This window comes from Bos grunniens, chromosome 4 (genome assembly GCF_055505025.1).
Source record: "Bos grunniens cultivar Pamir isolate PY7600 chromosome 4, Bosgru_T2T1.0, whole genome shotgun sequence".
Lineage (NCBI taxonomy): Eukaryota > Metazoa > Chordata > Mammalia > Artiodactyla > Bovidae > Bos > Bos grunniens.
In genome coordinates this window covers 110677145-110694921 of record NC_141168.1, presented here as the reverse complement: position 1 = coordinate 110694921, position 17777 = coordinate 110677145, and the positions used below count along the sequence as shown (strand labels likewise).

Below are 17777 nucleotides of genomic sequence, written 5' to 3'. Positions count from 1 at the left end.
ACTCTGACTAAGCTTGGCTAGATTCCTAACACATGACATATACGGGTGGACAAAGAAGTATACCTAGCCAAGAACAATATACTTTAGTAGCCATAAAGTAAATTGCAATAAGGCCTTGATTTAGTCCCCATTTCGTTTAGCTTTATGGTACCTGCAACAGCAGGCACAGCTTTCCCCTCTTCTTAGACATAATCATATGGTAAAAGAAGGGCGGTTTGCAGTTTAGGAGCTAGTTTGCATCTGTATCTCTCTGAACCTAAATGCTATGTATTTACATCATACCATACCACAGTGCTTCTTTCCTGGGAAACTGAATCCATATTCATAAATAGTTACTATTTGATGTAGCAAAAGCACTGTTTAGACTTTGGAGTCCACATGTTCTAGTTTGGATAAGCATGTATAAAATGGGAAATTAGAGTGCTTGTTCCTTAGATTTTGTAGGATAACTTCTTGTGCTTCCTAGAATATGAAAGGGGCCTGTCTTTTGGTATAAATGAAATATAAAATCTTTATTAGAGCATGTGTTTGTCAGAGCATATGTTAATATCAAGCTTTGAAAATTAAAATAGAGTTTCCAGTTTGGGGGGTTTTTTTTGATTCTTGTATTTCAGGAGTTATTAAATTCTTATAAATGGATTGAAATTCAGTTCTCTCCTAACCTCCGTTGCTGTGTACACACTGTAAGGGCAGGTATTTAATCTGTTTTCTTAACAATATACCTAACCTCTATAATACAATTACAGCTACTCAAAAATAATGTTGCATGAAAGGTAAGATGTAAAGGGAACTGAAAGTATATGTATATCTTAGTAACTACTGGAATAATAGTGTTATGACAAGAAATTGAGGCTGTAACAAAGAAGATGGTTATTTTGAGGGGAGCTCAACTGAATGTGAGATAATGATAGAAAGTGCAAGAAAAAATGGGGCTTAGACTCTTTGTGACCCCCATGGACTGTACAGTCCATGTAATTCTCCAGGCCAGAGTACTGGAGTGAGTAGCCTTTCCCTTCTCCAGGGGATCTTCGCAACACAGGGATCAAACCCAGGTCTCCTGCATTGCAGGCAGATTCTTGTACCAGCTGAGCCACCAGGGAAACCCATAAAAATTTAGAATATGGCCTCAAGGTCAGGATAGTAGTCAGGGTGATAGAGCATTAAGAATTATCACTGAAATAATAGTAGAAGCCCTTTGAGAAAAACTATGATTCTGCTGCCACTGTCTGTCATTTGGGTTCCAATAAAAGTTTACAGTTTACAATGTGTATTCATAGAAACCACTGAAAGATAAGTGACTTTAAGAATGGATGTGCTCTCTGGAAGGAAGGAAGACGTCCAGAGAAGAAAACAGACTCAGAAAGTGAGTTTGCTTCCATTAAGGAGATAGGACACACACAGAAGAACTGTACAAAAAAGGTCTCATGACCCAGATAATCACGATGGTGTGATCACTGACCTAGAGCCAGACATCCTGGAATGTGAAGTCAAGTGGGCCTTAGAAAACATCACTACGAACAAAGCTAGTGGAGGTGATGGAATTCCAGTTGAGCTATTCCAAATCCTGGAAGATGATGCTGTGCAAGTGCTGCACTCAATATGCCAGCAAATTTGGAAAACTTAGCAGTGGCCACAGGACTGGAAAAGGTCAGTTTTCATTCCAATCCCAAAGAAAGGCAATGCCAAAGAATGCTCAAACTACCGCACAATTGCACTCATCTCACACGCTAGTAAAGTAATGCTCAAAATTCTCCAAGCCAGGCTTCAGCAGTGTATGAACCGTGAACTTCCTGATGTTCAAGCTGGTTTTAGAAAAGGCAGAGGAACCAGAGATCAAATTGCCAACATCCGCTGGATCATCAAAAAAGCAAGAGAGTTCCAGAAAAACATCTATATCTGCTTTATTGACTATGCCAAAGCCTTTGACTGTGTGGATCACAATAAACTGTGGAAAATTCTGAAAGAGATGGGAATACCAGACCACCTGATCTGCCTCTTGAGAAATTTATATGCAGGTCAGGAAGCAACAGTTAGAACTGGACATGGAGCAACAGACTAGTTCCAAATAGGAAAAGGAGTACGTCAAGGCTGTATATTGTCACCCTGCTTATTTAACTTCTATGAAGAGTACATCATGAGAAATGCTGGACTGGAAGAAACACAAGCTGGAATGAAGATTGCTGGGAGAAATATCAATAAGCTCAGATATGCAGATAACACCACCCTTATGGCAGAAAGTGAAGAGGAACTAAAAAGCCTCTTGATGAAAGTGAAAGTGGAGAGTGAAAAAGTTGGCTTAAAGCTCAACATTCAGAAAACGAAGATCATGGCATCTGGTCCCATCACTTCATGGCAAATACATGGGGAAACAGTGGAAACAGTGTCAGACTTTATTTTTCTGGGCTCCAAAATCACTGCAGATGGTGATGGTGACTGCAGCCATGAAATTAAAAGATGCTTACTCCTTGGAAGGAAAGTTATGACCGACCTAGATAGCATATTGAAAAGCAGAGACATTACTTTGCCAACAAAGGTTCGTCTAGTCAAGGCTATGGTTTTTCCTGTGGTCATGTATGGATGTGAGAGTTGGACTGTGAAGAAGGCTGAGCGCCAAGGAATTGATGCTTTTGAGCTGTGGTGTTGGAGAAGACTCTTGAGAGTCCCTTGGACTGCAAGGAGATCCACCCAGTCCATTCTGAAGGAGATCAGCCCTGGGATTTCTTTGGAAGGGATGATGCTAAAGCTGAAACTCCAGTACTTTGGCCACCTCATGCGAAGAGTTGACTCATTGGAAAAGACTCTGATGCTGGGAGGGATTGGGGGCAAGAGGAGAAGGGGCCGACAGAGGATGAGATGGCTGGATGGCATCACTGACTTGATGAGTCTCAGTGAACTCCGGGAGTTGGTGATGGACAGGGAGGCCCGGCGTGCTGTGATTCATGGTGTCACAAAGAGTCGGACACGACTGAGTGACTGATCTGATCTGATCTGAAGGAGATAGGAAAGTAGAGCCATCATCATAGGTAAAAGAGAGTTTGTTCTGAAAAAAATGAAGAGACCTCTTAAAACGATGGGTAGTTATGGAAACCGAGGTAATAAAGAGATAAGGATATAAATGAATTATTGGCAGTTTAAGGTTAAAACAAGAATTGAGGATAAGAACTTAACTCTTAGGAAATTCCTGATGATGTGAACGAGTGCAGTTTTAGTACAGTGATCAGAATAGGGTCATATTGAAGTGGAGAGTAAATGTAGATTTATAGGTTGCAGTTATAATTTGACTGTTTCACAATGAACACTGAAAGAATCTAGACAAACAAATGACTTTCGATGGGTTATTAAGGTCAAATGAAAGGAATTTTTTTTTCCAGGTTAATGTTTTCCTTACCCTTCCTTCCTGCCAGTTATCTCCTATCCTGGTCCAAGAATTAACCTTGTATGTAAGTAGTAAAATACACTTCATAATTACTGGCATAGTTACAAGAGGGGCCTATCTAAAACTTACATGTCAATTACAAATTTGTAATTCCATTTACTCATTCATGTAACTTAAAGAAGACTACTTTTGAATTTAAGCATATAATATAAAAGTAATAATGTAAATCAATAAAATTAGAATATCCAACTTGACAGTTTTAGTACAGAATGTTTATGCAGGTATAGTACTGTAATAAATTTGAGAATCTTTCCTGAATAAATAATTAAGCTCTTTTAATATTTTAACTTCAGAATAATAAGCTTGCTTTGGTTTGCTGAATCAGAGTCTGGCAGATTGGGTATAAGAATGTTTGCAAAATTATCACATTATCTCTTCCCTCTATTGGGGAGGATGTAGGATTGTTTAATGAGAGAGTCTGTCTCCATATTAGCTGACGTCCTTCCAACTTGTATTAAATTCCATGGTGATGAGAACTTGAGGCCTCCTGAACAAAAGAGAAAATACGTGATATATTGGAAATAGGGATAGGAAAAGCTGAATCTATGTTGCTGTACAGAATCATATGGAATCTGAATTAATTTTAAGTTAAATTTTTAAGGAAATGAAATCTCTTTTATTGTTAATAATGGCTCTTGGAAGAGATTTTAATCTTGAACACGTTTTTAGAGTAGTGTTTAAAATTTTGGTTATTCACTGTAATTCAGCCATAATAAATACAGAGAAATATTATTGAAAATTTTATCATCAGTTGTTGACTTAGGAAAAATATATTTTTCCTTTTTTTTTAAATTATGAAGCAGCATTATGTTTATATAAATAAACTACTCACATTCCTGCCTCCCTTAAACAACTGTTAGAATCATTCCATGTCCCTTCTGATTTTCACTATAAATATTCTTATATAGGCTTGTTAATGACTTTATAATTTCCAATGTACAAAAATACTGTGATTTGTATTTCCCAGTTTTCCTATAACCAGACATTTAAGTGATAAATTTCAGGAGTAGGTTTACTTGGTCAAAGAATAGAAGCCATATATTAGTTGGTTTTATGTATATAATATGTATATTAGCTGTATGTTTATATTGGTTACATACATAGTATATTTTATATATTAGCTATTTTGTGCAAGATCACACACCTAGAAAGTGACAGGACTGAGACTATAGCCGGGCAGTCTGTACTGGTCAGTAGATACTGGGTTCTTGACCAGTCTGCTGTGTTACTGGCTTGAGAGATCTAGAATTCTGTCTTAATGTATTCCCAATGCCACATCACTAATCTTCATCATAAAAGTAATACACAAAGTAGTTCATCTATCAAAATTATAGCAAGAGTCTCCTCTGTGTTTGACACTATATTGGGGATTCAAGAAAGAACAGGATATAGATCTTGCCTTAAAAGGCTATAAACCAAGTGGGAGAAAGGAACAGATATGTAAGAAAGTAACTGTGATGCGATGTAATGAATTATATAATTAGGATGTTATAGGAAGACAAAGAAGGGAATGATCAATGCAGCTGGAGGAGGGAACTTAGTGTAAAGAGGCTTCTAAGTAGGGTTGGGTTTGTTTAGATGGCTAGGTCAGATCCTTGGAAACCAGATAGAGTAAGCAATAAAGAGCATACCCATGTACTGAGGGAGTCAGAAGGCCATAAAGGCTCTGTAGGACTTTAGAGAAAATGGGGCTTTCTGAGCAAATTTTATTAGAACTTGGGACCTGAGCTTCAGAGACAAGCTTTGAAAGTTAAACTTGGACTGAGTAGACATTGAGAACTCCAGGAGATACTGGAGATACTTGCTTCTCAGGAGGTACTTGTTTAACATTTGCCTGGGGGATTAGGAGTAGATGAGACCTGAGACCATTCCTACATTCCCTGAATTGTAAGACTCAGAGATGATAGTCTTTATCTCTTGCCGAGAAACATATTTCACATTGCAGAGCATAAGAACCCAAGGTCTTCCCTAGAACCGTGTTCATACTCAGGGATAGGTTCCCCCTCCACACACACAACCCCCCACCCATCGCCACCCTCCCCCACCAACTCCTCTTCACACCTTCCCTGGTCTCCAGAGGGAAGATCTACTGCACAAGCTTCCCAGAGTCTTATATTTAGGGCTCATTCCTATTGTTGCTATAACAGATTACCACAAACTTGGTGACTAAAAACAACACAAATGTATTATCTTAAACCTCTGGAGATCAGAAATCTGAAATGGTTCCACTGGATTAAACTCAAAGTGTTGGCAGAGTTATATCCCTTCTGCATGCTCTTGGGTAGAATCCCTTACCTTACCTTTTCCAGTTTCTAAAAGCTGCCTGCACTTCTTGGCTTGTGGCCCCTTCCACCATTTTTAAAGACAGCAGCATAGCATCTTCCAGTATGTCTCTGATTCTGACCCTCCTGTCATTCTCTTCTAAGGATTCGTGATTACATTGGGCCCACCTGGATAGCAGGATACTTTACCAATGTCAAGAACCTTAACTTAATCATATCTGTGAAGTCTCTTTTACTGTATAAGGTAACATATTCACAGGTCCCGGGGATTAGGACATAGACCTCTTTGGGGTGGAGATACTAGTCTGCCTGTCACATTGCCCTGCAGTGCAGACCCCAGTACATGTACTATGTGATGTCTGATCTGGCTCAGATTGCATTACCCCAGTGGTAGGAGTTAGGGTATGTGGGACTAGTTATTATTTCATTTGTTCCTGCTTCAGAGACTTCATGTTTTACTTTCAAGATGGCTCAAATGAATGTGGACCCTAGAAGCCTAATAGGCTAGTTTTGAAAGGCTGTATTGCTGAACTGTCTAGAATCTTATAAAAGCAGGAGATACCCAGAGTTGTTCTAAAAATTGGAAACCACCGTAAAACATCTTACTCAGCCTTTTTCCTCGTAAGAGTTTTCTAGCTTGGCTCATTCATTCAAGTTGAAGAGCTCATCCTAGTTCCTTCCTAGTCAGGGTTTTGTCTTTGTTTTTTCTTGTTCTAAGCTAAAACTAACCTCAAAACAATCCAGATATAACTAGGATTTAGCTTTTGACTCTTCTGCTCCCTTCTCATTGCTATTCTGCCCTTAGACATAGGAACGCAAGTGATACCAGCCCTCCATAGTAAATTGACTCATCTTTGGATATGGGACTGTATGCCCATTTCATAGTATACTTGTGTTTTTTAGTACAGGCTGACTGAATTATACTAGGTTTTATCCAGCTCATTTCCTGTTATGGCCACTGAACTGGCTCAAATGTTAATCCACTGAGCCTAGCCCAAAAGATGTAGTGGATGCTAGACACAGCTCTCAGATCTGGATCTGGCAGAAGTTAAGGCAGCTCACCTATTATCATCAGTAATGTCTACCACCTTGAAATTAGATCGTGCTCTTCCAGAACTCACCTAGCTTATTGCCTTAAGAAGGTATTACATTGTATAAATATATGCCTTATTCTTTCAAAGGCTGGGGAAAACTCAACTAAATTTTTCCTAGATTTAACATTTACTTCCAGACTTACGCATTGCTTGCTTCTCCTGTATGGTCAGCATCCTTCTTAAGTAAAAATGTACTCAAGAGAAATAAAATATAGCAGAGCAATAACAAAAAAAAAAAATCGCTGGGATATGTTTAATAATGTACCTAAGACATTTATGTTAATTGACAAACTAGTCTGTTATGTGGCCGTGTGGTTCCTTTCTTTCTTCCTCCTTTTCCTTTTCTCTGTCATTTTCCTTTTCCTTACCTTTCTTTTTTCTTCTTATGCCTTTTTCTCTTTTATTAGCAAACACTGTAATGATAGTCAACTTTGGTTTTTTAGTATTATTGTTCTAGAATCAAGTTTTTTTATAATTGTAAGAATTAGTGGGGCTTCTCTGGTGGCTCAGTGGTAAAGAATCCACCTCCTAATGGAGAAGACACAGGTTTGATCCCTGGTCTGGGAAGATCCCACATGCCACAGAACAGCTAAGCCCGTGTGCCACAGCTGCTGAGCCCATACTCTAGAGTGTGGGAGCTGCAACTCCTGAAGCCCTAGCGCAGGAGAAGCCCCTGCAGTGAAAAGCCTGTGCACCGCTATTAGAGAGGAGCCCTTACTCTCCGCGACTAGAGAAAAGCCCACACAGCAACGAAGACCCAGCACAACCAAAAAAAAAATTAGTCATTCAGCCTATTGTGAAACAGTGCCTCAGTAGAAACTGGATTAGCAGCTTAGAAGTAGAGCTTTAAATGTATCTCCTGTGTATTATTTCCAGGTAGGAAAAACCTGATTTTCATTCTTTACCATTTTAGGACCTTTCTTTTTGGTAGAGATGGAAATCCAAATAAACGGAATGTGCACAATGAAACATCTATGCATTTGTTGTGTATGGGACCTCAAATTATGATCTCAGAAGGAGCCCTTCATCCTCGCTTAGCACGCCCTGCGGAAGATGATTTTAGAAGAGCGGATTGTCTACAGATGATTTTAAGATGGAAAGGAGCAAAACTTGACCAAGGCGAATATGAGAGAGCAGCTATTGACGCTGTTGATAACAAAAAGAACACACCCCTGCACTATGCTGCTGCCTCAGGGATGAAAACCTGCGTAGAGGTAAACCTTGGTGTGCCCGTTTGTTTGTTTTAGCAATCTGCATGGTAAAATCTGTGTCTCGGTAATGTGTGATAATCAGTATTTGTTTTACTTCGTTAATTTGACTAGTCATTTCTGTCTCTTGTGGTTCTAAAAGAATTGGGAGCCTTTGTTTTAGGAAAACAAACCCACAAACGTTCATCCTTGGAAATGAAATGAAATCAGAAGCAATTTAAAAATTGACTGACATCCCTGAACATAGCAGTCATCATACAAACACTATCTTATTGAGAGTAATACTTTTGGTATCAAAAGTTGCGCTTGTCGCTGATTTTAGACACCAATTTATAGAATGTATACATATGGCAAATCTTGACAAGTGGGACCTTAACCTATATTATCTAGAAGTGATCAGTTCCCTAAGCTATGAGCTTCGCAGGTGGCTGAGCAGTAAAAGAATCCGCCTGCAATGAAGGAGACCTGGGTTTGATCCCTGGGCAGGAAGATCCCCCTGGAGAAGAAAAGGGCAACCCACTCTGGTATTCTTGTCTGGGAAATCCCATGGACAAAAGAGGCTATAGTCTGGGGTTGCAGAGTTGGACACGACTTATTGACTAAATAAGAATCAGCAGGGATAAATATTAATGAATATATATATTGGGGCTTTAAAAAATTTTATATATTAAAATGTGCTGGTTTTTTTCTGTGTAATTTGCACTAAAGTACCTGAGTACTTTGTATTTGAATTTTTCCATCTATGTTTTTCATATATATATGTATATCTAACAATAGGCTTAGATAAAATCAGCCGTATAGTATAGGATCTTAACTAAGCTAAGAAATCATTATTCTTTATACTGTCCTTGCTGCTATACAGCTGTATTCTCTCAGCTATATACATGTCAATCCATACATAACTCTTAGACATTCTTTTGCATAAATGTATTTAAGTTTCAGTGCAGCATTATAAATTGAATCAGAGTATCCATTTACCAGATATGTAGGTCTTGATTAGAAAAGTAGTTTTCCAGATTAAATATATGTTAATAAGATTAAAATATGCATCTTAAAACTTAGTATTTCCTTAATATTATTCATGTGTGTAAACTTATACTTCTAAATTGATAAATATACAAAAAACATGAAGGTTCTCCATTTTCTTACTCATGTTAAAAGGTTATGGCCATTTATATGACTTCTTTAGCATATCTGAAATGTCAGTTGTTCTCAACTTCTGGAAGCCTTCTGATCTTACCTTGTATTTTTTGCTCTTGTTTGTGATACTTACTGATCTTTTAGACTATTAGTCATTTCAGCTCTTGGAATTGTGTCACCTTTGCCCACTACTTAGCTAGTGACAGTCATTTAGTTGGTTGGTTTAGTCACTAAGTCATGTCCAACTCTTGCGGCCCCAAGGGTTGTAGCCTGCCAGGCTCTTCTGCCCATGGGATTCTCCAGGCAAGAACACTGGAATGGGTTGCCATTTCCTTCTCCAGGGGATCTTCCAAACCCAGGAATCGAACCAGGGTCTCCTGCATTGCAGGCAGATTCTTTACCAACTGAGCTATGAGGGAAGTCCAGTGACGGTCATTAACTTAAAACTAATCTTAAACTTTACTTTCTAACATTGATTCTCAATGTGGTAGAAGGATGTCCTAGGATTTAGCATGGAATGAGGCTATTGACAGAATTCCTGAGGCTTTTAATCAAGTTTTTTTATATATTGTTCTATGCCCACCTCTTATGAACGAATCACTGCTGTAGTGACTCGTTGTTGACAGGACTGCATCAGCATTGTATTAATAATTTTCAAGTGAGCTAGAGTAGAAAATAGCTTATTCTTGATAGTAATATTATTGCTTTTAAATTGCTGTTTTATATCTTGCTTCCAAAAATTCTCTATAAGCATTGCTTTAGTAGTTGTTGATTTTGAAGTAAGTTTACAGTGATGGGCTTATTAAATTGTTTTCAAAAGGTGAATGTGGTATTTTTGCCAACACATTTATGTGTTTGTATATCACTTTTTATTCAGTGAAGAAAATTAATGCCAGATTTATTCTGACTGACAAGTCTGATGATTTGCTTGGTGTGAATGTGTATGTTTTACTGTTTGATCTTTCAGTATATGATGGTACGCAAGCCACACCATTTAATAACTATTTTCATTTTTCTGTATTCAGAAGAGCTCTTTGACTTAATGTAAAATCTGTAAATAGAACCCTGTAAATACCTTCATTGCATTTAATCTAGTTGTCGTCAACAGATTTTAGCATGTCATTTTACCCATATAAAGCTATTTTAAATCTGTTTTATATACTTGACTGTATATTTACCCAGCCTCAGGTCTTGAGTGACTTTTGATAATGTTAACTGTTAACTAAACACAAAGAGTTTCACAAGAAAGTGTACGTTAACTAATTCCCAGACGCCTTATTGTGTTTTCTAGTTCTAGTACATAAAACAAACACACTGACATATATAATCTACTCTGTAACTGTCCTTTAAGAGTATTAGTCCTTAAGTGTCTTTGTGTAAGGTCTTCTAGTATTCATAGTGCTCATTGATACCAAGCATGATATAATGGGCTTGGGTTGAGTGAAAGGGTGTTACCAGATGTTGATTAACTTTTTCATTAAGCTATCGTAGTATGGTGTAAAGAGCACTGGTATCTAGCCCTGATCCTTACAGTGGTTATCTGTAGACGTCCAGTCACTCAGCTTCTTTGAGATTATCAAAGAAGAGGAAACCATCCAGCCATCCAAGAGGTAACTATCACAGTTACCTCAAAAGAACCCTTTAGCACTAATTTTTCTGTTAATCTGTGATTGTAGCAAAATAGATCCCATTTTTAATGTCTGGCCTTTAAGGTTAAATTGATTATTTTATTCCATGGTTAAGGCCAAACTATTTTTTTTTAACTCTTAAGGATTTACTTATAAATGTCTATGGAAATATGTCTTTTCTAGCTATTGAAGATGTTTTTTTCTGTGTTTATTTAAGAACAGAGTTGATAAAGTCGACATTGGGCAATTTTGTATGTGCATTTAAACACACAGATTCTTGTGGTTCATTATTTTGAACCATTTAAATGAAATGTTTACAACTTCTCCTTCTCTCTGTGATAATGATGTTCTGTAGTAAGCTAAAGGGGCACACACATGTACATACACAGAACATAACATAAAAACCTCTTAATCACAGAGTTCTTTTAGACACTTGCATGTGTGAAGGCATCAGTGGCTAAATATAAGCTATAGATATAGATACACTGATATATATATATACACACACATATACACACACGCACACACATATAAATGGAGAGCTCACCCTGAAGTTTCTCACACTATATTACTGCCTTGCTGATTTCCTCATATGAACATTCCAACAGTCTCTCAAAGTCAGTGTTTCCAAAACTATACTCAAGCTTCTCTATCCACAGCTCCTCTTCTGTTCTGCCTTGTTCCTATTAATGATGCTACCGTTACCACCATATCTACTCTTGATACTTGGATTTATCTTGGCAGTGTTTTTGTTTTGTTTTGTTTTGTTGTGTCAAACTCATGCCACTAATTTGCAGAATACAGCTCTTCCTTGCCTATTTTGGCCAGCCCCTTCTTTTATCTCTACGGGGCACCTTCTAACAACAGATGCTTGTATCAAATCCTACTTTTCCTTAAGTAGGAAAATTTGAAGTTTGACAAATTAATCATTCAGATTATTTATGAGATAAAAGTAACACAAAGAAGAGTAGACTGCAGTTGTTTGAAAATTAGAAATGCTTATATGTTGAACATTTATTAATGCAAATTAAAGTCCCTTTAATTCTAATTTTTTCATATTTCAAAGAATCATTCCAAGGGTAAGCAAACATTTTTCTGTGAAAACCCAGATAATGTATATTTAATTAAAAATTTTTTTTTATAATTTCATTTGTTTTTGGCTTTGCTAGGGCTTCATTTCCACGTGAGTTATTTCTATAGTTGAGGCGAGCCAGGGTTACTCTTCATTATGGTGCATGGGCTTCTTGACAGGGGGGGCACAGGCTGTAGATGCACGTTCAGTAGCTGGGGCACGCAGGCTCAGTGGTTGCGGTGTGCAGGCTCTAGGGCACACAGGCTCAATGGTTGCAGCACGCAGGCTCAGAAGTTGTGGTGTGTGGGCTCTAGGGCACACAGGCTCAGCAGTTGCGGTGTGGGCTCTGGGGCACACAGTCTTCAGTAGGTGGGGCACGCAGGCTCAGTACTTGTAATGTCCATCTCATCCTCTGTCAACCCTCTTCTCCTCCTGCCTTCAGTCTTTCCCAGCATCAGGGTCTTTTCCAGTGACTTGGCTCTTCGCATCAGGTGGCCAAAGTATTGGAGCTTCAGCATCAGTCCGCACACCGCTGGAGAAGACTCTTGAGAGTTCCCTGGACAGCAAGGAATATTCAGGGTTGATCTCCTTGCTGTCCAGGGAACTCTCAAGAGTCTTCTCCAACACCACAGTTTGAAAGCCTCAATTCTTTGGCACTCTGCCTTTATGGTCCAGCTCTCACAACTGTACGTGGCTGCTGGACAGACCATAGTCTTGACTCTATGGATCTTTGTCGGCAAAGTGAGGTCTTTGCTTTTTAACACACTGGGTTTGTCATAGCTTTCCTGCCAAGAAGCAGTTGTCTTCTAATTTCATGGCTGCAGTGATTTTAGAGCCCAGGAAGAGGAAATCTATCACTACTTCCACCTTTTCCCTTTCTATTTGCCATGAAGTAATGGGGCTGGATGCCATAATCTTAGTTTTTTTAATACTGAGTTTTAAACTGGTTTTTCACTCTCCTCCTTCACCCTCATCAAGAGGTTCCTTAGTTCCTCTTGGCTTTCTGCCATTAGAGCGGTATCATCCTCATATCTGAGGTTGTTGATATTTCTCCCGGCAGTTTTGATTTCAGCTTAAAACTCATCCAGCCTGACATTTCTCATAATGTGCTCTGTGTGTAAGTTAAATAAACAAGGTGACAATAAACAGCCTTGTCATACTCCTTTCTCAATCCTGAACCAGTCAGTTGTTTCGTACAAGGTTCTAACTATTGCTTCTTGGCCAGCATAGGTCTGTTGCTGCTGCTAAGTCACTTCAGTCGTGTCCGACTCTGTGCGACCCCATAGACGGCAGCCCACCAGGCTCCACCGTCCCTAGGAGTCTCCAGGCAAGAACACTGGAGTGGGTTGCCATTTCCTTCCCCAATGCATGAAAGTGAAAAGTGAAAGTGAAGTCGCTCAGTCGTGTCCAACTCTTAGCAACCCCATGGACTGCAGCCTACCAGGCTCCTCCATCCATGGGATAGGTCTGTTAGCAAGGCCTAATTTGTGATTTTTCTCCCCTTGGCCGACTTCCCTAGAGCAAGCCCAGTCATTAGGCCTCATTTATATTGGTGCTTCACCTGTCATAGTGATTCAAGAAATGGTTGATGTGACAGAGGTGGCTGTTGGGTGCTTCAACTCTTTGTGGAAAGCGTTTTTTAAAATGAGTATTATCTTTAGATATTTCCTATGCACCTTTGTCCTACTTGCTTATTCAAAGCTTTAAGTGTTGCTGCTTATTGTCAGATCAAATAAAGGTCACTAGGAAACCAAAGCTGGTAAGTCCCACTTCCCCTTTGTAGCCACAGGGCCTGTATGACACTCAGCAGCCGTCAGAGCATTTCACACTTCATTGAAAAGCCATAAAAATCATTCACAAGTTATACTGAAAAGTTTTACTTAATTACAATTGTGTTTTTAGCACCTGGGGTTTTAAAACTATAAAAAAGAATAAGGAAATTGTGGCCCCAACTTAGCAACCGGAAGTAACTGTGCCTGTCTGGGCCTCGGTTTTCTAATTTTTAATCAAGATAGTTATGATTTCATTATTGCATTCAAAATATTGTTATAGGCACTGAAGGGAAGGAAAGATCATTTTAATTTTCCTAAGCCCAGAAAATATTTTGGATAGTAGTAATATTTGAGTGGATAAGACTTCAGTTTAAGTATTTGGAGGAGGCTACTCAAAATGTGGTCCTCAGACCTGTAGCATCAGTAACTCTTGTTGTAAATACAAATTCTTGTGCTTGCCAGACCTCCAGATACCAAATAGGAATCTCTGGGGTAGACTCCAGGAATGCGTTAAGCAGGTTTCACTGGTTATTCGTTTGCATGTTGCAGTTTGAGAAGGACTGTTCTACGTCTCAAACATATGCAAATTGAAGTATTTTGGAGAGGCTTGATAAGACAGATGATTTAAAATGAAGATAGAAGCCATAGTAAGTAGAAAATCCTAAGTGCTAATTTGAAATTTATTTATAGAAAATTTAGCCATTTAATTTTTTTGATTCGTGCTATTTGAAAGCAAATATATAAAAAAAAAAAAGCAAATATAGTAAGATTAACCTAATGGTTGTAATGTAGAATAGATTTTATTTGAAAGGGGGTACTGATAAAGGAGTGGTTCTTAAAGTCTTGCTACCCAGACACTATTCCTCAGACTGGCTTTGGCATCAGTTTGGGTATTGTTGGGAATGCAGCATCTCAGGCCTCATCTCAGATCACCTGAGTCTGAATCTGTAGTTTAACAGGAATGCTGAAGTCATCCATATTCACATTAAAGTTTGAGAAGCCTTAGCTTAGAGCAGTAATCTGTGGGACCTACAATGGAATAATCTGTAAAATGTGCATATACTTAGTCTCCATTCCAGATCACCCTAATATAACTATCAGACTACCCAAGTGATTCTTAAACAATTTGGAAACCTTTGTGTTGGAACAGTGGTTTTAACCATGTCTGCACACAAAATCCCATTCTGTAGACCATATCTCAAACCAATAAAATTGGATTTCTGAGCGTGGGGCCCCTGTAATAAAACTTCTCCAGATGATTCCAGTGTACAGCCAAGGTTGAAAACCAAAATATTAGAAGATAGTGATAGGAGTTGGAATATTATTGCACTGATTCTGCTGTGAACTGATGAAGAGCCTGGATATGTGCGGTGGTATTAGAAATGGAAAGCATGAGACAAATGCATTTTGGTGACTTGGTCAGTTTATACAAGAAAGTAAGAGAAAGGTTAAAGATGATGAAGACTTTAAAATGTTGATATTAACAATGGTGAGCTATCTTTGGATAATATAATTTTCTTACTTTGATTTTTCTGCATTTTGTGTAACAATCTGCTATCATATCTATAATTAGAGTAGAACAAATTAACTTTATTTTTAAGTAAACTGAGCATGATTTTGAACCTGGTTCACTTTGAAGCCTGCTAGCAATTGACAGACATCGAAAAAGTGAGTTCAGGTGTTGTATGTGAAGTGTACTTCAACAGTATAAAGAAAAAAATTAAAAGTGAGATGAGGTGAAGGAATTGGTTAGAAGGAAAGGCGAATATCTTGAATTGTCATTTAGAAGAAGATTGAAGTCTTAGATTATCCACATGAAATGGTATTCAGGCTGTTAAAAATTAAAACTAACTGAGGGTAATGAATATAGATTTAGAATCAAATGTTGTCTCCATAGAGTTGATAACTAAAAGCAAGATAAGGTATAGATGACAAATCTAAGGACAGGACTTTAGATTATAGATAAAATTACAGAATTAAAGTCACAGCATCAACTTGGAGAATATCTGTGTTTAAAGGGAATGAGAACAAGAAGTGGCCTACAACAAAAAAAACAAAAAAGCAGAGAAGAGAACCAAAAAAATCCAGCATCGAGGATACCAAGAGAAGAATTTCAAGGAGAGGAGGCAGGCAGTCATTTGCCATGCTTCAGAAAGGGCAAGGAATTAGAATACTGAGAAAGGCGGCTGGCTTTGAGAGGTATTAATGACTTTCAGGAATAATATTAGAGTGAAGTGGGCAGGGTAGAAGTTAGATTGCTGGGAGAAATTGAGTAATTTGCTGAGGAAATGTAGAGACAATGAGTGTCAGTCACTAATTTCAGAAATGTAGCTGAGAAAGTATTAAGGAAGTCATTAGAGGACTAACAGAATTAAGATAGGGGACTCCTCTGCCAGGAGCCAGTAGAGTCAGAGACTAAAGGGACTGGGAGTAATGGAGTGCTCAGGGTCATAGAGGAAACAGATTAGGAAATGGGAATTTTACAACTAGAACAGACTCTTATTTTTCTTTTTACACTTTTTCTCAAAATAATGTAAGCCTCATTTTACAAATGGACCTGTGTAAACTGAGGCTTACAGAAGTTAAACGATTTATGCAGAGTCACCAGGCATTTAGATGAAGGATCAAAGGGGTGGAAAGGGATTTGTCATCAACTGGGGGCTGTCCTTCCCCTCTTCCTGTGGGATTATGAATAGAAAGGAAGACAACGTCGATAAACAGATGTCCTGAGACGGTGATGATTGGATGTTTCTTTTAAGGTAGAAAATTGTATATACCACCAAGTATGTGAGATAGGCTAAATATATATATATATATATATTTTTTTTTTTTTTAATAAAATATTCAGTTCTCCGTGCTTGAGAGTGAAGAAAATGATACTTGGATGCTTTGGTTGAAGCATTTAAAAACTGCCTCTTCCCAACCAGGTGTAACTCCCTATTATGCAAAAGCAAAACATCTGACTTTATGCAGGAAATGGTGGCACAGACGTTAAGGAGTCCACTTGCGATGTGGGAGACCCAGGTTTGATCTCTTGTGTTGAGAAGATCCCCTGGAGAAGAGAATGGAAACCCACTCACTCCAGTATTCTTGCCTGGAAAATTCCATGGACAGAAGGAGCCTGGTGGGCTACAGACCATGGGGTTGCAAAGGTCAGATACGACTGAGCGACTAACTCATGTAGCAGAAGTTTAACATGTCTTGGTATCTTGTGTTTACTGGTGTTTCTACCTTAGGCCCCAAAGGTCAGTATGCTGAAACACTTTTTTAAAAATTCCTCCTCCAGTGTCAGGCAGTACTGCTGTTAGCTAGCTGGCTTCTCTGCCCAAAGTAGCATATACATTGATTTCCTTGCCAAGACAAATGGACACGTGCTGCAAATATGAACCTTCCCTCCCATCACCCAAGACGGGTATCTCTCCAGCAATGAGATACAGGTTTGGGGGACCCCTCACCTCACTCCCAGCAGACTCATTTTGGGACTGCTTTTGAAGACAGATCACCAGTCAATGTAAGAAATCTCAAGTTCTGAAAATTGTCAAAAGTGACTCTCAACAATGACTTCTCGCACATTCCCTCTCCATACACTTTTTTTTTTTTAAACCCCATGGAATGCAGACTGGAAGGTTCCTCTCACCAATATTTTGGAATGGCACAGCCTCTTAAATTTTGTTGTCTTTGCTTTTGCTAAGGACTGGGATAATTAAGTTAAATATGATTTATCTTGTTTGCTAATATTTGGAATGTCTTCTGTGGCAGTATCTATTTTCGATGTAAATCAAATCATGGCTTTGAAAACTATCCCAGTGTGCTTTTTAGAAATCATTTCCTACTGCTCTGAATAAAGAAGCAGAGAACAAAGTCAGCTCTTAGTTCTGTAGCTGCTGCTGCTGCTAAGTCACTTCAGTTGTGTCCAATGCTGTGCAACCCCATAGACGGCAGCCCACCAGGCTCCCCCGTCTGTGGGATTCTCCAGGCAAGAACACTGGAGTGGGTTGCCATTTCCTTCTCCAGTGCATAAAAGTGAAAAGTGAAAGTGAAGTCGCTCAGTCATGTCCGACTCTTAGCGACGCCATGGACTGCAGCCCACCAGGCTCCTCCATCCATGGGATTCTCCAGGCAAGTTCTGTAGCAGTCAGAAGCAA

At 38.7% G+C, this 17777-nt stretch overlaps 1 protein-coding gene across 7 annotated transcripts in view; it reads left to right on the top strand.

Annotated features, from left to right (window-relative positions):
* ANKIB1 (ankyrin repeat and IBR domain containing 1) overlaps positions 1-17777 on the top strand; it is a 157503-nt gene that overhangs the window by 65572 nt on the left and 74154 nt on the right. For 5 of the 7 annotated variants that reach the window (XM_086397936.1, XM_086397935.1, XM_086397931.1 and 2 more), the window contains one exon: positions 7726-8026. In XM_086397936.1, the coding sequence (XP_086254062.1) occupies positions 7726-8026 (301 nt within the window). Of the gene's footprint in view, positions 1-3371; positions 3441-7725; positions 8027-17777 lie in introns of all 7 variants that reach the window. The other 2 variants (XM_086397938.1, XM_086397937.1) reach the window with 1 other exon arrangement.